We start from the raw sequence: 26,870 nt of genomic DNA, 5'->3' as shown, positions 1-26,870 counted from the left end.
CCTCCATATACAACACATCATCCTCCACAGTTTCCGCCATCTCCAAAGGGATCCTACTACTAAGCATATAATTCCTTCCCCTCCCTCTGCTTTCTGCAGGGATCGCTCCCACCACGATTCCTTGTCCATTTGTCCATCTCCACTAACCTCCCTCCTGGCACTTAGCTCCGCAAGCAGCCAATGTACTGCACCTGCCCATACACCTCTTCCCTCACCTCCATTCAGGGCCCCAAATGGTTATTCCAGATGAGGCAACACTTCTCCTGCTAATCTGCTGGGATCATCTATTGGGTCCAGTGCTCCCAGTGTGACCTCCTCTACATTGCTGAGACCTGTCCTAAGTTTGGGGACCGCTTCATCAAGCACATCCGCACCATTCACCACAAGCGGAACTTCCTGGTGGCCAAACATTTTAATTCTAACTCCCATTGCCTTTCTAATGTGTTGACCCATAGCCTCCTCTTGTGCCAAGATGAAGCCACCCTCAGGGTGGAGGAAAAGCACCATATATTCTATCTGGAAACTCTTCCACCTATGGCATGAATATCAATTTCTCCTTTCGGTAAACAAATTCCCACCTCCCCTTCCTCTATTCCCCACTCTGACCTTTTACTTCTTCTCGCCTGCCTACTACCTCCATGTGGGTACCCTCCTTCTTCCCTTTCTCCTATTGCCTACTCTCCTGTCAGATTCTTTCTTCTCCAGCCCTTGACCTTTCCTATCCACCTGACTTCACCAATCACCTTCCAGCTAGCCTCCTTCCCATCTCCCTACCTTTATATTCTGACATCTTCCCCCTTCCTTCTCAGTCTTGAAGAAGGGTCTTGGCCCAAAATGTCGACCGGTTATTCTTTTCCATAGATGCTGTCTGGCCTGCTGAGTTCCTCCAGCATTTTGTGTGCATTAAGTAAGCTTTTCAAAATAATCACTTTAAGAACAAAGTAATTGGAATTTTTTTCTGCAATATATTTTGAGACAATAATTGAATATTTAAACTTAACATTTTGTATACACAGCATTTAAAAGACATGGATCTGGATTTAATACTCTTAAATATCTCAATATTTTCTCCCTATTTTAAATAGAACTACATGATTATTCATGCCCTTATTCAGCACAGAGGGAATGGATGTTAAAATTGCTTGTAAATCAGCTTATTTAAATTATATGTGAACTAAAAGGAACTCTTGGAAGTATTTTATATTATTAATAAAAATATAGCCTGGAACTGTCTGCTGACAATATTGGTGGAAATTGGTTCTTAACACATACATTTGACATTCTTCATTACATGAGCAGGGACATTTAAAATAAATGTATTAACCCAAGGAAAAAATAGGAGCCAGAATATTAAAATATTTCAGAAAGTGGCTATCAACTAGTATTGGCAAGTTTCATTCAAGTATCAAAGATCAACTTTATTCGCCATATACACTTAAATGTATTAAGTATTTTCTATGGTGCACTGGGGCAACATTCAACAAACAACAAGAATCAGCAATTATAACAAATAATTGTATAAAAATAGTTAGAAGTTAAAGTACAGATAGTCATAGTCATACTTTATTGATCCTGAGGGAAATTGGTTTTCGTTACAGTTGCACCTTAAATAATTAAATAGTGATAGAACCATAAATAATTAAATAGTAATATGTAAATTACGCCAGGAAATAAGGCTAGGACCAGCCTATTTTTGGTGTCTGACCCTCCATTATATGGAATAAAATGTGCATAAATACATAATTACCAACATGTATTTACAATGTAAACAGCATTATAAAAAGTGGTTTGAAGTTTTTTTCAGTGCATTGCAGTGACTGAGGTAATAAATGGGGAGGAGTGTGGGGGGGTGTGGTGGTTTCTATTCCTAGGCTATGTTGAGGTTCTAGACACTTCTTCCCAGGTTTATATAAAGCAAAGGTCAAAGTAACTTAGCAAAATTACAGCTATACTTAATGATTGGAGTCTGCATCAATTGTTCAATTGGATCCTTAAGGCTCTGAAATAAAAACTGACTTTCTTCCCACGAATGTTGCCTGACTTACTGGGTGTTTACAGCATTTTCAAAGTTAAGTGTCAGATTGAAGGCCCTTCATCTTCAACCTGAAATTTTAACACTATTTCTGTGTTTGCAAATGCTGCTTGATCTACTGAATCTATCCAGCGTTTTTCCAGCATTCCAGTGAATGTATCCAGTGTTTTTCTGTTTGTAGTTCTGATTTTCAATATCTATAGCTGTTTTTAATTGTTCTTAGGGTGGTGAGGATCATGCAAACTAAGGGAGGTCTTATCAGGGGAGCACTCTGACACACTCTAACAGCACCTCAAAAGTTTAACCTTTGCATGTTTTGTTAAGATCATCTGCTCCCTCTTTCCTTGCCTGATCATTTTCAGGATGCACCTAATGTCTTTAGTAGGACAGCCACCTACTGTCATAATGAGACTTCCTCAGAGCTCATCAATTAGCAATTCTGATAGACTGATCCATAACCATTATAGGCAACTGGTGACATCAGTTCTGTTGCAGGAACAAGATCTGCCCGTCTTTTTAAATATGCCTTCCTTCCAGTTTTCCTATTAACTGCATTTCCTGACAGTCGCAGATAGAAAAGATTGGCATTAAACTCATGATTTAAGATGCACTTGGATGCATGATCTGGTTTCATCCTTCTAATCACCTGTATCATTTGTGTCTCATATAAATCAATTTCTGGTTTATTGGTTTGATTGTTTTATGAACAATAATGTTATTAATGATCTTCCATAGTCTACTATTACTACTTAAGCATTTTCAAGAAACAGAGTTTCTAAAAGACCAAAAGATTAGAAAATAGACTTTTGCAGTTAAGACTTCAATGTCATCTCTTGTGATTTTGCAGCATTGGGGGTACTAGAAGACTCATAACTTTTGATTAATGAGTGTTTTATGTGTCTTTAGTGCCACTGTGTTTCTTTTCAAAATTCCGAGAATCCCATAGAAAATATTCCCTTGATTCATAAACAAATGAAAATAAGTTAATCAAAACAGGCTTGTCACCATGTCAAGTCGATATATTTTTATGTTAAATAGTTGACATTTTCATTAAAAGTTTTGGAATCACTGTACAAAAGTAGGTCCTAGGGTTTTTAGCCAAATAGCTTTAACAAAGGTAAGAGGACTTAGAAACCTTTGAATTCAGTGGTTATTTTTATCTGTAGATAATTACAACATAAGTATTCTGATAGACCAATTTGCGTGGAAATTGAGGTTTCACGTTAAAATATTATTAGGATTCCATCTTACCCAAAGATATTTACCCATCTTTTGCAAATCATGCGGTGCATTGATCCATACAATCAGTATCAAGTAGGCCTTTAATAAAAGATTCTTGTACAACCAATCCATTGTTTTCTTTTCTTGTGGAACTTGCATTCTTTTTAACTGAAGCTTGCCATATTTGTAGCAAAGTGCATGTGCCATTGTAATTACTTAGCATGAAGAAATTCTCATTGTATTCAATGAGAATTGTTATTCTATTGCTATTTCATTGAAAATGTGTTCTGGCTTTCAATACAATGGTGAGTTACATCTGGAGATTGAGTCATAGAGCACCACAGTACAGAAACAGGCCTTCGGCCTATGTAGTCTGTATCAAACTTATATTCTGCCTAATCCCATGAACCCGCACCTGGACCATAGCCCTCCATATCCCTCACATCATATACCTATCCAAACTTCTCTTAAGTGGTGCAATTGAACCCATGTGCACCACTTCTCCTGTCAGCTTATCTACATTTGCACCACCCTCTGAATGAGGAGGTTCCTCTCAAGTTCTCCTTAAATATTTCACCTTTCACCCTTAATCTCAGAACTCTAGTCTTACTCAATCTCAGTGGAAGAAGCCTGCTTGTATTAGTATATCTTTACCCCTCATAATTTTGCATACCTTTATCAAATCTTCCGCATTCTCCTAAACTCCAGGGAATAAAGTCTTAACCTATTCAGCCTTTCTCTGTAACCCAGGTCCTCAAGTCATGGAAATATCCTTGTGAATTATCTTTGTAATCTTTCAAATTTATTGATATCTTTCCTGTAGGCAACACACAATACTCCATATATGGCCTCACCTGCATCTTATACCAACTTCAACATAACATCCTACTCCTGTACTCAATACCCTGATTTATGAAGGCCAATATGCCAAAAGCTCTCTTTATGACCTTAAGATCATATCTACCTATGATACCACTTTCACAGAATTATGGATCTGAATTCCCAGATCCCTTTTTCTACTGCACTCCTCAGTGCCCTATTGTTCACTGTGTAACTCCTACGCTGGTTTGCCCTCTCAAAGTGCAAGACCTCACACTTGTCTGAATTAAGTTCCATCTGCCACTTTCAGTTCATTTTCCAGCAGATCCAGATCCCGCTGCAAGCTTTGATAGCCTTCTTTGCTGTCCATTGCTAGGGAGAGTCTCATTCACCAATATGACTAGTTCTGGAGTTATGAGTTTCTGCTTTGAAAATGACCTGCTCTTTGATAATTCTTAACTGAACTGCTAAACTGCATTTTAAGCACTATCCTTTTCAATAACTAGCAACATTAACTCAATGGGAAAGCAAAGTAAAGAGACGAATTCTTTGTTACTATTAGGCAAATTCAGTAAAATTCCTCCGTTTACTTGTAGTTAGACAAGAAAGCAAGCTCTATAATGCTTCATTTAACACATTTCCTACTGCCCTCTCCTTCCTTTCCTTTCATTTGAAATATTTCAGAACCTCTGTATGCTCATTTTCTAACAACTGAATATAGCAACATCAATCAGCCAGGCAGTATCATTGGAGAGAACAGACATATTGAATGTTGAAAGATTGTCTGTCCATTACAGAGATACTTCTTCTTGCAGGTATATATATGCATGGAAATGTGAAGTAGTTGTTTTCTTTGCCAACACCTGACAGTTTATCATCTTGCCCTGTTGAAACTAATAGAATATGAATGCCTTGAAGTTTGAAAAAAATGCTTGCTATTTCTGGAAATCTGAAATATAAATAGAAAGAGCTGAAAATATTTAGAAAGTTGGGCAGTATCTGTGAAGAGAGAAACAGCATTAATGTTTCAGATCAATGGTCCTGCCTTAGGTGCTGAGTAATTCCAGAATTTTTTAGGTGGAATTACTCAGCTATTTCAGTCTCCTTACTTTCTGGACCTCTTTCTTCTTAAGTTCTGTCCTGACTCAAATTCTGATAAATTTCCAAAAGCATCAAATATGTACGTTAATATCATGAATGTATTTTCTTCTATAATTCCAATTTAATTCTATTCTACCTTTTATACCTCTTTGCAAGTATGCAAATCACTGCTTACTTGAATCTGCTTGCTTTGTTCAATCGCCACCTATCCCAGAACATGTCCTTGTATCCTAGAGATCTGAAATACAGCTCTGTATTTTAAGTCTTTCCCAAACTAGCTAGGTATAAGATGCAGGAAACAATTCCTTATGCCTAGCATCTAATCAAATTCTTCACTTTTTAAATTCCTATTTAAAATCTAAAACTTGATCTTGAATTTTACAGTAATCGTGATTTCTGAGTGACCATTTCCCCTCTACCTCTGCCAGGAATCTTTTTTTAACCTATCCTAAATTTCCCTAATTAGAACCAAACATACCGTCTTGAACTAATGCTTACAATTGCAGAAAAGACTACTTACCCCTTCTAATCCCATTTACCCTTTTGAAACACATGAAAGATCCACCTTCCTTAGTAGAAGTTGCAAGAGTATCCTACTGTGACATAGTTAGTGAACAGAGATATACATCTTTGAGTAGGGTCTTAATCAGCATTCAGAATAGCCACTAAATGTACTATGTGTTCCATCTCTTGCAGTATTTATCCCTTCAGATTTCTTTATAATATGCTTGCTTTTTTTAAAAATTATAGTGATCTTACACATTATGTTGCCTTTCCGGGGGAAAGGACTGACACATCTTAGAAGAGGCATGTAATATGTGAAGAGGCTGGTGGATGTAACAGCTTAATATCAAATATTATTATCACTGAAAATGGATTAAAAGTCTGACATACGTGAAGCTTACACCATTGTAAACATGAAATAATATTTTTGATTTGGGGAAGACATTTGCTGCCATTGAACAAAAAAGACAGGATTAGAGAAGTGTTCTATCGTTTATATCATATGATGTACATTTATGTAGCCATGTACATTACTTCTTGGAAATATTCATCAATTTGACCATCTTGGAAGTTCATTATCCATGTTCTGATTTTTTAAAAAAACAGATCCAACCACTTACTGTGGCTTTGTCTCCAGACATGCTGTTTCTCTTCACCTCCTTTCACTGAGCATTGTGACTACAAAGATCACGTTTAACTTTTTTAACTGGCAGATATCCCATTGGTTTGAAGCCAGATCCTGTAAGCGTGCTGTTCACATCATTTTCACTGTAGTGCTGAAAACACCAATGCTAGCTGGCAATTTCACCGATCATCATCTACTAATGTTAACTATGTTATATTAATGGAATAACTACACAAAACAAAACAATATTTTATATGCTACTGAATTCTTCACAATTTCTTCCCTGTAGGTATGACATCTGCACCTATAAAAATAAGCCTTGTGGAACTCTGGGTAAGATTTTACTGCTGTAGCTAATGAATGTTCTTATTCTTTTCTCAATAATCTTACTGATCAATTAAATTTCTTTTAATTTTAATGCCAGTTTTTTTTTAACCAAACTGCAGAGATAGAACAATTTATTTTACTGGTATTCCACTTGTGAATATACTCTTGTATCAAAGACTCCTATAATTTTTTTCATAGTAACAACTGTTCTGTCCTCTCATCCTTTGCGTATCATTTTCAAAAGACTACCACAACTGAGTGACAGATCTTATTGATCTATATTTCAGGTTCTTACAAATGCCTGACTTAATGTGTGCTCTGTACATACAAATAAATGTTTGGGAGACCGGCGATATGGCTTTGCCAGCTGCTGCAGGGCTGCCAGCATCTTCTGCTGTGCGGGAATTCAGTTTGCGGCCGCATTTCCGACTTGCAAACTGTTTGGGTTATGAACAGTTCTCTGTGGGTGACCTGTATAGAGCAAAAGCATGTCTACTGGAGTGGGGGTGGGATGGTAGGTGGGTGATTGGCACAAGCTGCTTGTTTCCATTGTCATAATTGTAGTCAATTTTTACACCACACATCGGGAGTGAAAATTATTAAATTACTACTTGTTGCATTGTAGGTTCTTGACTGCTACAGCTTATTATAGTGTAAACTAATTGCATATAATTTGAAAATAATTACAGCACATAATATGTCATCTTTACCAATGGTACAAATTATACTAGAATGATCAAAAACTGCTGACTAGTTCTTTGTAATTTTGTAGTTTGTTTATAAGTTTAAAATACACAGGTTTTCCGAATACTTAAATGTTGTACTGCAAAGTATATAGGGTTAAAAATGTAAGAATGTCTTATAGTCAGATACAAATTTGAATTAATACTTAGATATTTTCAAATGCATAATTCATTATGTTAAAAAAAGAAACAAAAATTCTTTTGGACAGCAATCTGAACTACTTAGGAGCTATTTTTCTTCTATTTATAAAACAGAAATTCAGATGTGTTAAGATAACACTTACCTATTTCAACAGTTTTCTGCAATATAAACAAATTACTAATCCAAAAAAAATTGCCATACAAAAAGTACATTTTACTTCTTGCTAGGTAAGAATAGAAAAATAATAGAAATGTTGATTTTAGTTCCCTCTTCAGGCTCAAATTTCAGGTGGTCCCAAGTTACCAGAAGTAAATTTATAAATCTAACCCCTAGTCTAGACGTTTTCCAGCGCTGGCTGTAGCTCAAAAAAAGTTAATGTCTGGCCTGTAAAGTGCAATTCCCTCCAGTGAATTTGCAAATGACTATAAACTTAACCTTGTGCCAATTATTCCTTCTGTGTATGCAGGTTATATAGTTGTGTATAAAAAAAGAGCCTAAACCATTATAACAAGAGTATTTAAGACTGAAACACCTTGGCTTGACCCTTTGTGTCTCCCTCTGTTTACTTAGGCTTGGCCTCAGTGGCTGGAATGTGTGAGCCTGAGCGAAGCTGCAGCATCAATGAAGATATTGGCTTGGGTTCAGCATTCACAATTGCACATGAGATTGGTCACAAGTGAGTGAATTAAAAGTAATCCCTATTCCCAATTTTAAAATGAATTCTTTGTATAACTGTGCCAAGTTCACAGAAATGCAGCTTTCAGTAACTTGAAGTGATATTAGTTTATGAATCCTAACTGCAAATGTCAAAGAAATGATATTTCCCCCTGTTGTGCCTCCTTTCAGCAATGCAGTAGCTGCAAATATTGTGTGCTGCCTAAATACTTTTTTATTAAATTAATGCCTCATTTAGCTTTGCCACCCATCCCTTTCCCTTTTGGTATTTCTGACTATGTGTACTATTAATCTTGGCTTCTGCCGTAGCGCCCACCTGATCAATAAGAATTGCAAAGGCATAATTCAGTTAGTAACATTGATTGATGTGGGATGGAAGCAAGTCTTTAGTTCTTACTTTCCTGCTTACTGATGATTAAGATTGCAGTGCAGATTCAGTGGACAAATTCACTCATTCAGTACTGTGCTATTCTTTGATTCAATCACATTGGAAATTCTTTAGCATAGAGGGACACTAGCAAGAATTCAGGTCTTAATGTGCTGCAAACTGACTTGTTGTACTGCATGCTTCACTGTCCAAATGATTTCATGTTTGTACACAAAGCAATGCTAGCTGTGCAGACTGAGTTGGAAGCATTACTAAATTCTATCAATAGAAGGCAAAGAATATTGAAGGTTGGATTTTGGAAGAAATTAAACATATGGCAAATGTCAGCTACAGGGACTCTCCTAAGGAATATGGACTGTGCAGGAAAGAACTTAAGACAGAGATTAGGAGGGCAAGAGAAGGCCATGAAATATGTCTGTCAAGTAAGTTCAAAGAGAATCTGAAGACATTTTAAGTATATCAGCAGCAAGAGGATAGCCAGGGAAATAATGAGTCCCCTTTGGGATCAAAGGAGTAATCTACATGTCGAACCAAGGAATGTGTAAGAGACTCTAAATGAATACTTTTCATGAGTATTCATGAAAGAGAAGAACATGGAAGACAGAGAGTTCAAGAACGGTTACATGGATAATTTTTTTGCGGGTCAACAAAATGAAGGAGATTTTAGATGTCATGGAATGCACAAGGAGTTGATAGATCCCTGGGGCTGGATGGGATCTATTTCAATTTGCCATGAGAAGCAAGGGAGGAGATGCCTGGGGCTCTGACAGGGATTTCTGCATCTTCCTTGACGACAGGTGAAGTGCCAGAAGACTAGAGGATAGCAAATTTTGTTCTTCTATTTAAGAAGGGCTGCAGGGATGAATCAGAAAATTGTCTGCCACTGTGCCTTACATCAGTAGTAGGGAAATTATTGGAAAAAAATCCTAAAGGATAGGACTTAATGCATTTAAAAATCCAGGGGTTATCAGGGATAATCAGAGTTGTTTTATGCTGCAAGATCTGGTCTCCCTAAACTGACTGAGTTTTTTGAGGAGATAAAACTAAAGAAATTGATGAAGACAGGGTGGTAGGTGTTGTCTATGTCAACTTTAGTAAGGTATTTGACATGGTCCTGTGGAAATAAGCTGGTCCAAAGTTTAAGGCACATGTGATCCAAGGCGAGCTGGCTAATGGGATCCCAAATTGGCTTGGTGATACTGGCAGAAATTAGTAGTGAAAGGATACATTTCTGATTGGAATCTGTGACCGTTGGTCTTTGTGACATATGTCAATGACTTAGGTGTGAATGTAGGAGATCTGATAAGTAATTTGATAGATTATATAAAAATTGGTGTTGTGGATGGCAAGGAAGGTCATCTGAGTCTACAGCAGGATACTTTGCATGCTTGCCTTGCAAATGGTAGAGGCATTGAATTCAAGAGACAGGAAATTATATTGTAGCTCTGGTTGGGTCACATTTGGAGTATTGCATTCAGGTCTGGTCATCCCATTATTGCCTCCCCAAGTGAAAGCTTAATGGAGAGGGTGTCGAAGACGCCTACCAGAATGCTGCCTGGATAGAGGGCATGTGATATTAAAATAGGTTGGACATGCATGGATTGTTTTCTCTGGAATGGCAGAAGCTTAGAGAAGACCTGACAGAAGTTTGGTAATGGCATTGGTTTATTATTGTCATTTGCACCAAGATACCATGAAAGCCTGTCTTTTTCATACAGATCAAAACATTACACAGTCTATTAAGGTAGAATAAAGTAAGATTATGCGAAGCATAAATAGACAGCTGGTATACATTTCTAATGGTCAACATGTCTAATACTAGAGTTTATATATTTGAAGTGAAAAGGTTTAAGTTCAAAGGAGATAAGCGGGACAGATTTTCATACACAGAGGGTGGTGGGTGGCTGGAATGTGCTCCTAGGCTTGGTAGTGGAGACAAGTACAAAAGGGGCATTTAAGGTGTTCTCTGATAGTCATGTGAATGTGCAGAAAATGGAGGGATATGGATATTCTGTATGGAGAGTTTAGTCAGGCATTTAATTACTGGTTTAATGAGTTTGGCACACTGTCATGGGTAAAAGGACCTATTACTGTGCAAGACTGTTCTATGCTCTATGTAGACCAGATGGAAAGGTTGGCAGAGCATTGGCACATGCAATGTATTCCAAGCATGTGCAAAGTAATGCATTTTGGAAAATCAAACAGGGAGTAGGGTATATACCGTAAATTGTAGAGTGCTAAAGAGTGTTGATAAGCAGAGGGACCCTGAGGTTCAAGTCCATATTTACCAGAAAATATCAACACAGGGAGATAAGTATGCTCCCTGTGTTGGTCATGGCCTAGAATATAAAAGCTGGGATGTTGCATCTTCACAAAACACTAGTTAGATCATACTTGGAGTTATGTGCACAATTCTGGTTGCCCTGCTCTTGGAAAGATTTGGCTGTGCTGCAGAGTAAATTCACCAGGATGTGCCTGGGCTGGAGGACTTTAGTTATGGAGAGAAATTGGATAGGCTGGGTTTATCTTCCTTGGAACAAAAGAGGATGAGAGGTCTCCTGAGCAATGTGTATGAAATTACAAGAGGGGTAGACAGGGTAGGTATTCAGAATCTTCTTCCCATGGTAAGAGTTTTGAAAATAAGAGTGTTTAGCTTTAAGGTGAGATGACAGAGTTTTAGAGGGGATTTGAGGGGAAGTTTTGTTTTTACAGTGGTAGACATTGAGAAAATACTGCCGGAAGTAGTTGTCAATTCAGACACAGTCACTACATTTAAGAAACATTTAGATAGGCATTTATATTGGCAAATTATAGAAGGATAAGGTAAATGGGATTTGTGTAGAAGGGCAATAAGGTCAGCAGGGACATGGTAGGCATGTTTCTGTACACTCAACTCTTTGGGTCTATGATTCAAAAATGTTTTTGTTAAGTTAGTAAGGGAATACCATATTTAAAACAAATAAGATTCATACACATGTTAGTACATGACAGCAATCATACTTTGAAAACTGTTGTCCATGTATGGGTTTGAGAGACCAAAGCATACTGTCCCAGTTGAGAAAGGAGAACTACTATTTAATGTGCAATTGGTGATATATTTCTGAAACTTCTGAAAGAGATAGTTTTCTGGTCTTGGTGTTATGCTCACATAATTTTGTCTCCTTGCACCTTGTGAGAATAAGCTTTCTCACCACAAGATAATGCAAGAAGGGGCACTTATTTTGTTGCGAGAGTTCTCCTTATCAGAAATTTCCCTGAAAGTGAAGGCACAGATAGGCAGGATAGTGATGAAGGCATTTAGCACACGAGCTTTCATCATTCTGAGTACAGGAGCTGGGACACACGAGCTTTCTTCATTCAGGACATTGAGTACAGGAGCTGGGACACACGAGCTTTCTTCATTCAGGACATTGAGTACAGGAGCTGGGACACATGAGCTTTCATCATTCAGGACATTGAGTACAGGAGTTGGGACGTCATGTTGCACCGACACAAGTCATTGCACCCATATATGCTGAGAGTAGTTTCAGCAGTCTTGGTTATGGCTCTCGGCCCGAAATATCAACTGTGTATTCCCTTCCATAGATGCTGCTTGACCTGCTGAGCTGCTCCAGCACTGTGTGTGTGTGTGTGTGTGTGTGTGTGTGTGTGTGTTGCGTGTTGCTCTGTGAATATTGTGCCCAGTTCTGGTCAGCCAGATATAGGAAGAACATCATTAAGCTGGAGTGGAGAAAAGATTTACTGACACCACTGAGACTGAAGAGCTTGGATCATAAGGAATGACTAGGGGTGGGTTGGGTTCGTTTGGGTCAAAAGAATTGCATAGGAAGCCAAAGGGTGGCTTTCTGCAGGTACATAAAATTATGAGGGGCAGAGGTAAAGTGGATGGGTAAAGTAGGGGAGTCTAAAACTAGAGAAGATAGATTTAGGTAAAAGGAGAAAAATTTTAAATGGATCTAAGGGGAATCTTTATTACACCAAGGGTGATGGCTATATTGAATGAACCACTAGAGGAAGCTATAGAGACTGGTACAATTACAACGTTTTTTAAAAATTATTTATTTTCATTTTTATTTATTGCAAACAAACCAAAAAACACAAAAATATACAGCACATCCTCAAAAACCACAACCATAACAAAATCAAATTAAATATTGAGCAGCAAAAGGGAGAAAAATATAAAGACAAAAGTAAACATACACAGCAGAGGTGCACCGCACCAAAAAAACCTCAGTCCTCCCCCCTTAAGAAAGTCCAATACAGGGCCCCATATGCTTTCAAAGATGTTCCCTCTGTCCTCATTATATAGACTCAATCTCTCCAAATGTAAAGTATTTGCCAGTTGTCTCAGCCACAGATTGTACGTAGGCACAGAGTCCATTTTCCACATTTGCAGGATTAACTTCTTAGCAATCACCATTCCAAATAATACAGCCATTTTTTCATACTTATTGGCTGAAGATAGGGAGCTTGTTGCTCCAAGGATGGCTATGAGCGGGTCTGGTTCCCACCGCTTCCCAAAAGCCTCAGAGAAACTGTGAAAGATACTTTTCCAGTATGCATAAAGCTTTAATGTTTAAAAGAGATTTAGACATGATAGAAAACATTTAGAGGGATACAGGCCACATGCAGTCAAGATCGGATAAGCATCATGTATGAGTTGGGTTAAAGGGCTTTTTCCAGGCTGTATAACTATGTAACTCTTCATGACTCTGCACAAAAAAAAGAGAACAACTCTTTCCTTTTTTTCTTACTAAAATTAGAATGTTTAATATTAATATTATCTTAATAAGTTTTGATATTATAATATATCAGATATTTATATTTTCTACTCCCTAATTTGCAAACAGAGGTGCACTTAAAACATTAGTTTTGAAAGTAGACAGCAGAACATCAACCACATTATATATGTGAAGAAAAGAAAGGGTTAAATGTCTTTTTAATTCTATTTTTTTAATTACAGTTGTATTTAAACTGTGTCAGAATATTTAAATATAGAAACTGACATGTTTTATCAAATGCTGATACAATTCTGCAGTCAGTTTAATGTCAAACAGTTAAAAAAATGATCAAGGAACAGTTAGAACAACTTGAAATGTGAAACAAATAATTAAATCAGTAAATGCAGGGAAGTGTATGGATCATTTTTACAGAAATTATCAAAATCTAATAAAATGCAACTTCTACGTGATACATTTAACTGGAATATTGCACTCTTAACCTCCTGAAAATGTTTACCCAAGTTCTTTTTTCCTGTATGATAATCAGCAGTTAAACCTAATTTCTCTTCATAGGCACATTTGGGGTGTCACTACTGGGGTGTCCATGTAGTGAGAAGGAGAGGGAATCATTTTCCTCACCCTTACAGTGACACTATGGCTATATGCAGAGACCCAACCCCTACTCGTACTGAGTTAAAGCAACCCCAGAGACCCAACCCCTACACATACTGAGTTAAAGCAACCTCAGAGACCCAACCCCTACTCATACTGAGTTAAAGCAACCTCAGAGACCCAACCCCTATTCATACTGAGTTAAAGCAACCTCAGAGACCCAACCCCTACTCATACTGAGTTAAAGTAACCTCAGCACAGACCAAGAATCACCTCTGGAATTTTCCTAATCATGGCTGATCAAAAAATAGTGAAGTCGTACAGTATCCCCTGTGAGACATTTGATTTCCTGTTGTGCATAATTCAAACAATTCTTTTTCAAAAATGTAAGGAATTTTGATCATTTTAATTAGAGAAACTATATCACTGTTTAGGGATTAAGTTGTAAACAAGCCTCAGAACTAAATTTCTTACTTCAACTTGTAGATGCTGCACAGCACAATTAAAAAGAAATTCAGAAAAATTTGGGATTTATTGCTTGCTATTAAGTTATTTTACGTTTTGTTCTGGTCACTGTAGTACCTGTTTAAAAGGCACCTGGAGGAAAACAGAAGATTCTGATAAAAGGACATGAAATATTGTATCTCATTCTCAGTCTTGGTCCACACATGCATTATCTGGACCACTTATTCATGAAGGCCTTCAGGGCTGCTGTAGCAATCCCTCAGGCCTTCTAATCCCTGTTACCCGCCCCCCCAACCCCGTTCTAAATGACTGACATCCTTCAGAAGAAATTGATCATGATTTAAGTAGAAGAGATTTCCTGTTTCGGCAAGAATCCTACTAAAAAGTCAGCGAGTATTAGGTAATTAATATTGGAAGAATCAAAAAATTAATCCAATCGGATGTGTCCTTGGCACTGCTCATGGACAATCTGTCCTCTGAAGGAATCATCCTGCAATTCTTTTTCCTGACACTAAGAGAAATTGAGTGAAAGTCCTTTGACACATTATTCCACTTATTCTGGTTAGACTTCCACATCCAGTATATAAATGAACTGCAGTCTAGTTACTTTATATTCGAGCATTAAGAACTGATTCAATTAGATAACTACGTAACAAGGAGGTGAACACAGAGTCAGAAACTTTCATTAACAGCAAGGAAAGTATTTGAAGAGTGCTCCTTAAAGGTCATATTTTATGTTGGCATCATTGTGGGAAGTCAGTTTCATCCTTAAATCCAGTGCATCACATCCAAAGTCGCACAGTTGGCAACCGTATTTCTCCCATCTTTCTCCTTTTGTCCACCTCCTCCTTTCCCACTAACAGCAATGATATCCTGCAGTTAAATGTCAGTCTCCAGACAGTTGGGTAAACGTTGATTCTGAATTACCCCAGCTGTCAAAGATAGATATTGAACTGCTAACTGTTGCTGCAAAGTTGCTTGGGCAGGGTTTGTTATGGGCAGACTTTCTCATGGGTGGGAATATTATTGGATAGGTCTTTAACTCTGAAGGAATCCTCCCAGTAGTTTTGGAAATTCCCACTAGACATTTCATCCATTCTTCAGTAAGCTTCTGTTTATTTTTGGGATCAACTGCGAGTCAGCAGGACTCTCCATTAAAAATCTTACCAAGTTTTTGCTGGATGGTACTCATCCTTTTAAAGTCTTGTGCCTAGATCATGAAAATCTTAAGGAAAATAGGGCTTTCTTTAGCAGTGTGATACCAGACAGTCAATACCTCTTTTAATAACAAGGATTCTCATATTTATTTCATTTGCAAACATTTGAATCCTAAAAGGTTCCTGTTAGCAAAAAAAGCTGCATGTTCACACACACTCACGTTTTTCACATGCGCATGTATAACCACAGTCACTTTCTTTGGCATTTGGAACATCGGGATGATCAGTCCTATTTGCTTTGCTAACATTCTGATTAATTTCTGTATTTTTCTTCCCACGTTATCCTTCACTCTCAGAAGAAAACTTTGCTCGGCCCACCAGATGTCCCTTTAGTTGTGACTGACTCAGCAGAGGAGCTGGTCATAAACAGCATGGAAAACGTTCCAGCCCTCCTGCAATTTCCTCACACCCATTTTGCCACTCCTAGACTGAGTCACCAAGAGGAAGCATTGCTGAGTGTCCTGCCAGTTTTCCCTCCCTTCCCCAGAAGAAATAAAGCTTCTTTTTCCAGAACATTGGATATATGGAATAGGCTGCCAGCTAGAAGAGATGTGTTTTAAAAGGCTTGATTATTATATAGTTAAGAACTTTGATGTTTATTGAGGTAGTCATTGGTATAAATTAATAACTTTCACAAGATGTTTTAAACAAAATGAATTGGAGAGAATTTTAGTTGCTACAGGTTAATCAGTCTGTGGAATAAAAAGAGCAAGGGGACATTCATCAATCAAACAGTATCTTTGGAGAGAGAAAGATTGAGTTTCCAGTTTGCTTGTCTGTTTGCTTGTTTATTTAGCGATACAGCACAGAGAAGGCCCTTCCAGCCCTTCAAGTCACAAGGCCCAGCAACCCCTGACAAACCTGATTAACCCTAACCTAATCACGGGACAAGTTACAATGACTAATTAACCTACCTGGTATGCCTTTGTGCCTTTGACCTGTGGGAGGAAACTGGAGGACATACAGAGATTCCTTACAGAACAGCAGGAGATTGAACTCTGAATTACAGAACACCCTGAGCTGTAATAGGGTTGTGCTAACCACTACGCTACCATGGGGACCTTGAATGAGTTAAAGATTCAAGTGATCAGAACTAGAAAAGAGGGCATTTCATAAACACGAGATTCTGCAGGTGCTGGAAATGCAGAGAAACACAAAGTTCAAAGTAAAATTTATTATCAGAATACATACATGCCACCATGTACATCTCTGAGATTCTTTTTCCGCGGAGATACTTAGCAAATCTATAGAACAGTAACTGTAAACAGGATCAATAGACAACAAACTGTGCAAATGCAGAGACAAATAAATAGCAATAAATAACACACATGAAAGATAAAAGAGAACTTGCATGAGTGCAGTTATCCCCATTTTGTTCAAGAGCCTGACTTGAACCTGGTGGTGCAAGTTCTGAGGCACTTGTACCTTCTACATGAGGGCAGGAGCGAGAAAAGAGCATGGCCTGGGTGGTGAGGATCTTTGCCAATGGATGCTGCTTTCCTGTGGCACCATTTCTTGTAGTTGTGCTCAGTGGTTGGGAGGATTTTACCTCTGATGTACTGGGTCAAATCCACTACCTTCTGTAGGATTTTCCACTCAAAGGCATTGGTGTTTCCATATCAGGCCATAATGCAACCAGTCAGCGCATTTTCCACCACACATCAGTAGAAGTTTGCCAAGTTTTTGATGACATGCTGAATCTCCGCAGAGTCCTGAGGGAAATAGAGGTGCTGTCATGCTTTCTTCATGGTTATATTTATACTGGTGCCAAGCTATATGGGTCCTAATGCCCTTCCCTTGGACAACATCAGTGGCGTGGAGAGGGGAGACTTGCAGCATGGACAACTGCTGGTCTTCCATACAACCTTGCCCAGGCCTGCGCCCTGGAAACCTTCCAAGGTGCAAATCCATGGTCTCATGAGACAAACGGATGCCTATTATTAATTATATTTATATGGTAGGTCCAGGACGAGTCTTCTGAAATAGTGACACCCAGGAATTTAAAGTTACTGATCTTCTCCACTTCTGTTCCTCCAATGATTACTGGCTCATTGACCTCTGGTTTCACTCTCCCGAAGTCTCCTGAAGACACACAAAATGCTAGAGGATCTCAGCAGGTCAGACAGCATCTATAGAAACGAATAAACAGTTGATGTTGTGGGCTAAGGACTCTTATTCAGTACAGGAGAGGAAGGGGCAAGATACCAGAATAAAGAGGTGGGAGAGGATGGAGGACCAGCTGGAAGGTGATAGGTGAAGCCAAATGGGTGGGAAAGGTAAAGGACTGGAGAAGAAGGAATCTGATAGGTAAAGAGAGTGGACCATGAGAGAGAGGAAAGAAGGAGGGGCACCAGGAGGAGGTGTTAGGCAGGTGAGTAAAAGAGGTAAGAGGCCAGAGTGGGGAAGAGAAGAAGAGAGAAGAGGATGAGAAACAAAAATTACCAGAAGAAGAAGTCATTGTTCATGCCATCAGGTTGGAGGCTATCCAGGCGGAATATGAGATGTTTCTCCTCCACCCTGAGGGTGTCCTCATTATTGCAAAGGGGAGGCCATGGACATAGAGACATTTGGCAGTTTATAAAAAATAATGAAACCAAGGGGTACGACAAACGCACAATGGGACCCATCTCTGCTGGTAAGTAAAGGTGAAGTTTGGTAGTGTTGTGAATAGTGTAAATGATGGTTCTTGGTTACAACAGGACATTGACAGGATGCAGAGCTGGGCTGAGAAGTGACAGATGGAGTTCAACTGGAAAATTGTGAAGTGATTCATATTGGTGGTTTGAACTAGATGGGAGAGGACAAATATAATGGCAGGATTCTTAGCAGTATGGAAGAACAGATAAATGTTGGGGTTCAAATGCATGAACTCCTTTTTTTAACTCTAATCACCAGAAAAATACCCTTTCGTGTCAAAGTGAAAACAGATCTCTACAAGATTATCTTAATTAATTACAATTATTAAACACCAAGTAATAGACTGCATAGGTATTCACCTCCTTCAAGTTAGTATTTGGTAGATGCACCTTTAGCAGCAAATATAGCCTTGAGTCTGTGTGGATAGGTCTCTATTAGCTTTGCATGTCTGGACACTGCAATTTTCCCCCATAGTTCTTTACAAAACTGCTTCAGCTCTGTCAGATTGCACGGGGATCGTGAGGGAACAGCCCTTTTACCAGTCCAGCCGCAAATACTCAATTGGATTGAGGTCTGGACTCTGACTTTGCCACTCCAGGACATTAACTTCATTGTTTTTAAGCCATATCTGTTTAGCTTTGGCTTTATGTTTGGGGCTAATGTCTTGCTGGAAAGCATATCTTCTCCCAAGTCGCAGTTCTCTTGCAGACTGCATCAGGTTTTCCTCCAGGATTTCCCTGTATTTTGCAGCATTCATTTTACACTCTACCTTCACAAGCCTTCCAGGGCCTCCTGCAGTGAAGCATCCCCACAGCATAATGCAAAAACAGTTGCTTCACGGCAGGGATGGCATGCTTTGATGGTGTGTGGTGTTAAGCTTTCGCTAAACATAGTGTTTAGTCTGATGGCCAAAAAGCTCAATTTTGGTTTCATCAGACCATTGAAATTTTTCCCACCTAACTTCAGAGTCTCCCACATGCCTCCTGGAAAGCACTAGCTGAGATTTCATGTCTTTTTCAACAATGGCTTTCTCTTTGCCACTCTTCCATAAAGCAGCATCTAATGAATGCCTCCTGGCAACAGTTGTATGCGCAGTCTCTCCCATCTCAGACACTGAAGCTTGTAACTCCTCCAGAGTTGTCATAGGTCTCTTGGTGGCCTCCCTCACTAGTCCCCTTCTTGCACAGTCACTCAGTTTTTGAGGACGGCATGCTCTAGGCAGATTTATGGCTGTGCCGTATTCTTTCTATTTATTAATGATTGACTTAGCTGTACTGCGAGGGATGTTCTGTGACTTGGAAATTTTCTTGTATCCATCTCCTGACTTTGCTTTTCAATAACCTTTTTGCAGAGTTGCTTGGAGTGTTCTTTTATCTTCATGGTGCCAGGATACTGACTCAACAGCAGTTGGACCTTCCTGGTACAGGTGTATTTTTATTACAAACAATTGAAGCACCTTGACTACACTTCAGTCTCCAAAAACAGATCTCCATTTAACTAATTATCTGACTTCTAAAACCAATAGGCTGCACCAGTGATGATTTGGTGTGTCTTATTGAAGAGGGGGAATACTTATACAATCAATTACAGTATTTTGTGTTTTATATTTGTAATTAATTTAGATCACTCTGTAGAGATCTGTTTTCACTTTGACACGGAAGAGTATTTTTCTGTTGACCTATGTCAAAAAAGCCAAATTAAATCCGCTGTGATTCAATGTCATAAAACATAAAAACTTCCAGGGGGCGGGGGGTGAATACTTTTTATAGGCACTGCTTATATGGCTCCTGGGCAGTAAATTTAATGACATGCCGTTTGTTCCCCTCTCCTTTGTCATTTGCTGCCGTCCTTTTTTTCTGCGTCTCAGTCTCCGTGCTTTTTCCCATCTCTCTAAAAGTGGGCGCATTTTATTCAGCCCACCCCACCCCCCAATTCTCATTTGTTGTTTTCATCAGTGAGCCTGGAATATTCTTGAGATATTGTGTATAAAATCTGGTACTTCATTGGACATCAAGATTATGCTGTATCATAAGATTAAATTGCTATGGTTCTGTTTTGTGGTTTACTTTTAGTAAAATGTTAAAGTTACATTTTGAGTTTACAGCCTATCCCCCACCCACTGCTGCTGTGTCTGTGACCGAGATTTCAGCTTCAGCTGGAGTCTGGTCTTGGCTATGATTGCATATCTTGGTGCCAGACACATTTTTCTGCCATTTCTGGATCTTGTGGTGACCTCCTATTTCACTTTTTTTCTGCCCTTTGTAAGCTTCTGCATGCATGGGTCTTCAATTCCATGAAAATGCATCAATGAATGTGTCCTCTAATATCCTACTTTCTTGGATATCATTTATCCGCCAACTTACACAACAGCTTACTGATGCTCCTAGTCAATGCACTCCTCCTTCAGCAATGTTGTCCTGTTTTCGCAACATCAACTCCATCAACTACGTTCTCCTGTTACTGTCATTCCTATTTCTATCCTCTTTAGTACTCTACCCTCTCAAGTCCCTATCCCAACCCCAGTTTTTCTCACCTTCCACGTTGCCCTCCTCCCACCCTTTGTTTGATGAACTTACAACTTCACTCTGTTTCTTTCTTGAGCCATTTGTACATTTGTTGCTGTGTCACTGATCAGTAACTCCTTACTGCACTCTCACCCACCTTCCTGATCAACAAACCACCGCAGGCGTAATCATATCCAACTCAAACCTGGCAGTACCTCTGCTATGCACTCAGGTAGTGGCTCATCTATCACTAACTCTGTTAACTCTGCCTCCCTTCAGTGTGTTTGATTACTCATGCCATCAGTGAGCATTCATTGACACTTCCTTGACCAGAGTTTTTGATGATCTCTCACTACCTGCAGTAAGTGGTAAGACTGTTTCTGATCACTACCTTGCACCACTCATCTCTTTCCCGTGCTCCAAGTTTTATTCCATACCATGTTCTTTGCTAGAACAAACTATCTAATACCACCTTTGATGCCCGTGTTTCCATTGGAATGGTTACTTTCCTCTTCCAGATCATTTTCTCCAAATGACCCTCATCTCTAGTCTCTTTAATTCCAAGTCATGCAACTCAAATGAACAAGGTGGACAAATTCTGCATTGCCATTCTTCACCTGATCCGCCTGGATCACTTAAACCACTTGTGTGCACTGCTTTCATCTACCAAAATTTCACTTTTCCAAGTTACTTCCAGAATTTCAAAGATAACCCTAGCATTTTCCACCTCTGCAAATCCTTCTGGGCTTCTTGAGTGCTGACCTCCAAATACAAGGAACACATGGACTTTATTATTACCACAATCTGAATTATTGACTCTGTTTCTTTATTTGCTTCCACTACCCACTGAGCTAGATTTTCTCCAGAATTCTATAGTACTCTAGCCCTGTAGTTTTTTTTCCCCTCTGAGCTTACATTGTGCATGCGACCAGATCTTTCTTCATCAACCCAAATTTGTGTACGATCTATGGAATAAATGGCAGGAACCTTCAGGGCAATGATGTACAGAAAGACCTTGAGTTGCAAGTCCCTGAAAGTGGCGATGTAGGGCTGTAAGAGTAGTGAAAAGGGCATTTGATATGCTTGTCTTCATTGATTGAGACATTTGGTTCAAGAGTTGGGACATTCAATCTTGACTTCTTGTGCTGCCTGTGTGAAGTTTGTATTAGCTTCTGTGGTTGTGTGTTTTTTTTCTGGTTGTTTTGTTCTTTCCCCCACCCACATCATATCCCAAAGACATACTGAGAGATCAGTTGACTACTATAAATTATCCCTGGTTTAGGTGGGTGGCAGGAACATCCGAGGGGGTGAAGGGGCATGTGAGTGAGAGTAGATCACAAGAAAGTATATGGGAGAATGGGACTGATGGCAAAACTGTCAGAGCTGGCGTGGATTCAAGGAGCTTGACTTCCTGCGCTGTCACACAATGTGCAAATGCCTGTGCTGTCTCCACAGGTAGGTCACCTAAGGGAAAACACATCATGTGATGTCTTCCTTACTGACTGTGGAGCTCAAGTATTGATGGGAAGCTGACTGGAGGAGCTTGGACACTCATCGTAATGAGGAAGGAATTGGGAACACATTATTTGACTAATTTCATTGAGGAACCTTTTAGTAAATTCTAAACCCTTCATTTACCAATACATAATACACAAAATGGAGGGGAGGAGAAGATGGCGCCTCACAGCGTGCGTGCGGCCGCTCCGAAATGATATCGTACTTGTAAGTAGGTACCGTGCACAATCCTGATTTGATGGAGACAGACGTGAGAAGCACGGAGGAACATCTAGAGAAACTTCTGAAATGCCTGCTTCGCTGCCGCTGCTACTGTGCGATCGAGAATCTCCGGAGGGGAAGGCTCCAAATCCTGGGCTTTGCCTATTGCCTGTTGCCGGGGCCAGGGTCAAAGCACTCAGCAGAGATGGTGCTCGGTGCTCGGTGTTGGAGGGCTGGTCAGAGGCTCGAAGTTTTCAGACGGACTCAAGAGTTGGCTGTGGTCGAGTGCTTCCAGGGTGCTGCATCGGCAAGTTTGCGACGCTGGAAGCTCATGGCAGGGAGAGTTTTTCTTCCTTCTACCATCTGCGTGAGATGATGGGACTTTCGAGAGACTTTGAGACTTTTTTTTACTGTGCCCATGGTCTGTTCTTTATCAAATTACAGTATTTCTTTGCACTGTTGTAACTATATGTTATAATTATGTGGTTTTTGTCAGCTTTTCAGTCTTGGTTTGTCTTGTGTTTCTGTGATATCATTCTGGAGGAACATTGTATCATTTCTTAATGCATGCATTACTAAATGACAATAACAGAGGACTGCGTGTCCTCATAATCTAATCTAAATCTAATCTAAAGAGACTAACAAGAGATTTATCTTCTTACTTTGGTTTTTATGGTAGCAATACACTGAAGATCTGCACAGATTGGGCTTTTGCCAATAAACATGTATGCAGTGGTAATATATAATCCATATCTGAAGAGCTGTAATTCATTCATCGATTGAGCCATTTTCTTGCTGTCTCTTATATTTCACCTGTCCATCACAGAATTTATACTAATGTCTACAGTTGCTGAAGAATAATACAAATAAGTCCTACTAAAGAACAAATCAGCTGACTGTTTTAATGTGAAGGCATATTTGAAATGAAAATGTTTTGACAATAAATGTTCATCAGCATACTTAATCAAGTAGAGACTACTGTCGTAACATAAAGGGTTTTGAAAACCATTTGCTATTAGCTTTGGTGCCGTGCTGGATAGTTATCTGGTTGCATACTGAGCTAATACAATATTTCTTCCTTTATAGTTTCGGCATGAACCATGATGGAATTGGAAACTCCTGTGGGACGAAAGGTCATGAAGCAGCAAAGCTCATGGCAGCTCACATTACTGCCAACACCAATCCATTCTCCTGGTCTACGTGCAGCAGAGATTATATCACCAGCTTTTTGGAGTAAGTGTCCTGTAGCACAGAAAATTAGATTATCAGACTCATAAAGCCACTATTTGTCCCCAAAATAAACAGAAAACTAATTGATACTGTTGGATTCAAAGCTTACTGATAGGTTTAGATTAACTGAATAAAGTGATACATACTTGAATTTTGACATTTGCTGGTCCATCTAAAGTAAGCATATATTTATAAGCTAGAAAACCAAGTGAATAATACTTATTTATTTCTTTACTCTCAGCCTGATAGTTAAAGATAGAAATGTAAATATTCAAAAAAGCTGATTATTTATTAGCATTTTGAGCAAATGTGTTTGATGGACTCCTTATGTTGTTTTTGATTTATCCAGCACATTGGTAACATGTCTAAACAAAGTCCTTAGCAAATTAATTAGCCAACATTTGCTTATGGTGATGGGGAACATCACGGGATGTGCTCAAAATATCAAAAATAGACCATAATTTTTTAAGAAGTAGGAGTAGTATTAGGCCATTCGACCCATCAAGTCTGCTATGCGATTCCATCCCTTACTATCATGAACCTATCAACCCCTGCTTTTAAATATACCCCATGACTTGGTCCCCACAGTCAAGTCATGGAGTATATTTATGGATCAACATAAGTGTAATAATCAGAATAGATCAACATTTCATACTATATTTTTGTTACAATTTTTGCAGAGTGTAAGTGATTTTTTTGACATTAATCTTTGGTGTTTCTCTATTTAGTTATTGACAGCAATGCACTTCTAAAAATAATGCGGGAGCCTCTGACTCTTACTGTCACATTCTCTTTCGTCCTGATAGCTGAAGAAAATACAGAGCATCAAACCAGTTAAAACATTTTGGCTCCAAAATGTTCATTTCCATTATCAGCCGGTGGGAGCCTGAAAAGGGATGAGTTATAACGGCTTGTTCTGTATTGCTGACATGTGGAACTGATATACCGTCTTGTATAAATAATAGCTTACTGCTCTTATGGGGGTTTTATGCAAGTTGGAAGCAAAGTGGGGGGTAATCACTGAATTTTTCCACCCAGAATGAAGTGTGGTTTTGAGGAGGACTCAGATCCGCCTTTAACACTTGTCCACAGACTCAAGGTCATTTTTTTTAATTCCCCAAAGTGGAAAAATTTACAGAAATCTTAAGAGCTGTCCTTAATAAAGCCGTAATCCAGCTGTGTGCTTTCCCTGAAGACGGGCAATATTTAATGTTTTCATCCAGAGCAGGCCACAGGCCTAAAATGAGATGCAAAACAAAATCTAAACTCTGCCAGCAGTGAAGTTAATTACTTAAATGAAAAAGATATCCTTCTGAATCTTAAGTAGCAAAGCCAGAGCTTAATTTACAGAAAATAAGACTATAAGCACTTAAAGACTCAAAAATTAATTTAGGAGGCCATTTAATTTAAACATATGTGACAAGAAAATTACAGCAGTGGGTTTTGTCTGTCCGGTTCTTGTATGCTAGTCACTGAACCTTCCTCTTTGTATATTCAGGACTATCTCCTGTAGGGGTTTGCCAGCAATTACTGTTTTTGTTTGTCAAATGGATTATTGAATGCTGCTCCAGCCAATTAGAAGTTTACCCCAACCTTCGCTTTTTAGATGGAAAAATGTATTTTTTACACAATAAAATGATGAAAAAAGCATTTGGAATACTTGATTTCATTAGCGAGCACATACAATATCAGGGTATGGATATTTATGATGTAGTTTTGTAAAATATTGATTAGGTCACGGATGACACACTATGTGTTGGTCACAACATTATCAGGAAGGATGTAATTGCATTAGAGAAGGTGCAGAGTAAATTCACCAGGATGTTGCCTGGGATGGGTTGTTCCAGATATAGGGAGAGTGTTAGGCTGGGTTTATTTTCCCTGGTGTAGATAAAGCTAAGGGGGCACTTAATAGATGATTAGACTCTCTTGTTGGAGAGGCCAGTGACTGGCACTTTGGTGACGCAAATGTTACTTGCCAGTTACCAACCCGTGTGTGAATGTTATCTAGGTCTTGTGTGCTGCTTTATTTGCAGCAAAGTTGTGAATATCCTGGAACTATGTTGTGCAATCATCATTAAACAGCTATTTTCCTGACCTTATCATTGAAGCAATGTTGTTGGTGAAATGGTCAAAATTCGTTGGAGTCAGAACACGCAGCGAGGAACTCCTGAAGTGACGTTCAAGGACTGATTGACTTTCAATAACTACCACCATCTTCCTTTATGAGAGGCATGACTCCAACCACTGGAATACTTTCCTTTTGATGCATAGTAACATCAGTTTTACCATGGCTTGTGATGCCACACTTGGTCGAGTACTGTCAAAGAATAATCACTCTTTTGTTAAAGTGCAGGATGAACTGACATTGTGTCGTGGGCTCAGAGCTGCACAAATGAAATGCGTCCCCTCTCTGCCTGCATGGGTCGTCTCTCTTGTTTTTCTTGCTTTCTTCATCTAAATGGAGGGACTGAGGGATATTGAGAAACCTCATGCAAATAACATTATTTACAAGGGCCATCATGTACTTGCAACACACACAGAATGCTGGAGGAACTCAGCAGGTCTTGCAGCTTCTATGGAGAGTAATATGGTTGATGCTTCTCAAGAACGGCCTCGCCCCGAAACATCAACTGTATTCCTCTCCTTAGATGTTACACGGCCTGCTGAGCTCCTCCAGTATTTTGTGTGTGTTGCTCCAAATTTCCAGCATATGCAGAATCTCTTGTGATCATGTACTTACATCTGCTTTGGGATTAAGTTGCAATTGTGCTGACATTGGGAAAATTGCCAACCCAGGAATCAGCCTGGTGTATCTTCCCTGCACTCCATCCAAATCAAGAATCTCCTTCAACATATAACAAGAAAAGACAACTGCCCATAATACATAACATCCTGTTCAATTGCAGCTAGACATCCCCAGTTTTGTGCTCAGTGGTAGGGTAGCATACTATTAGTCATCTTAATTGCTTACTTTCATTGACTTGCGCACAAAGGCATCCATGTTTTGCTGTACCTCCCCATTTCCTAATCTGTCATCTCTCAAGTAATACTCTGTCTTCCTGTTTTTGCCACTGAACTCACATTTATCCATGTTGTATTACATCTGCCATTCATGTGCTCATTTACTCATATCACGCTGGAGCATCTCTGCACTCTCCCCAAGCTTTACAGACACACACCCATCTTTA

The 26,870-nt window shown here is 39.1% G+C and overlaps 1 protein-coding gene across 2 annotated transcripts in view; it reads left to right on the top strand.

Moving 5' to 3' along the window:
- Nucleotides 1–26,870, top strand: part of adamts6 (ADAM metallopeptidase with thrombospondin type 1 motif, 6) — a 291,316-nt gene that overhangs the window by 138,178 nt on the left and 126,268 nt on the right. For both annotated transcript variants that reach the window (XM_072252609.1, XM_072252608.1), the window contains exons 7-9: nt 6,592–6,635; nt 8,085–8,190; nt 23,536–23,682. In XM_072252609.1, coding sequence (XP_072108710.1) covers nt 6,592–6,635; nt 8,085–8,190; nt 23,536–23,682 — 297 coding nt within the window. The remainder of the gene's footprint in view (nt 1–6,591; nt 6,636–8,084; nt 8,191–23,535; nt 23,683–26,870) is intronic.

Source organism: Mobula birostris, chromosome 3 (assembly GCF_030028105.1).
Source record: "Mobula birostris isolate sMobBir1 chromosome 3, sMobBir1.hap1, whole genome shotgun sequence".
Lineage (NCBI taxonomy): Eukaryota > Metazoa > Chordata > Chondrichthyes > Myliobatiformes > Myliobatidae > Mobula > Mobula birostris.
The sequence above is the reverse complement of the archived record's forward strand: the minus strand, read 5'-3'. Positions and strand labels throughout refer to the sequence as shown.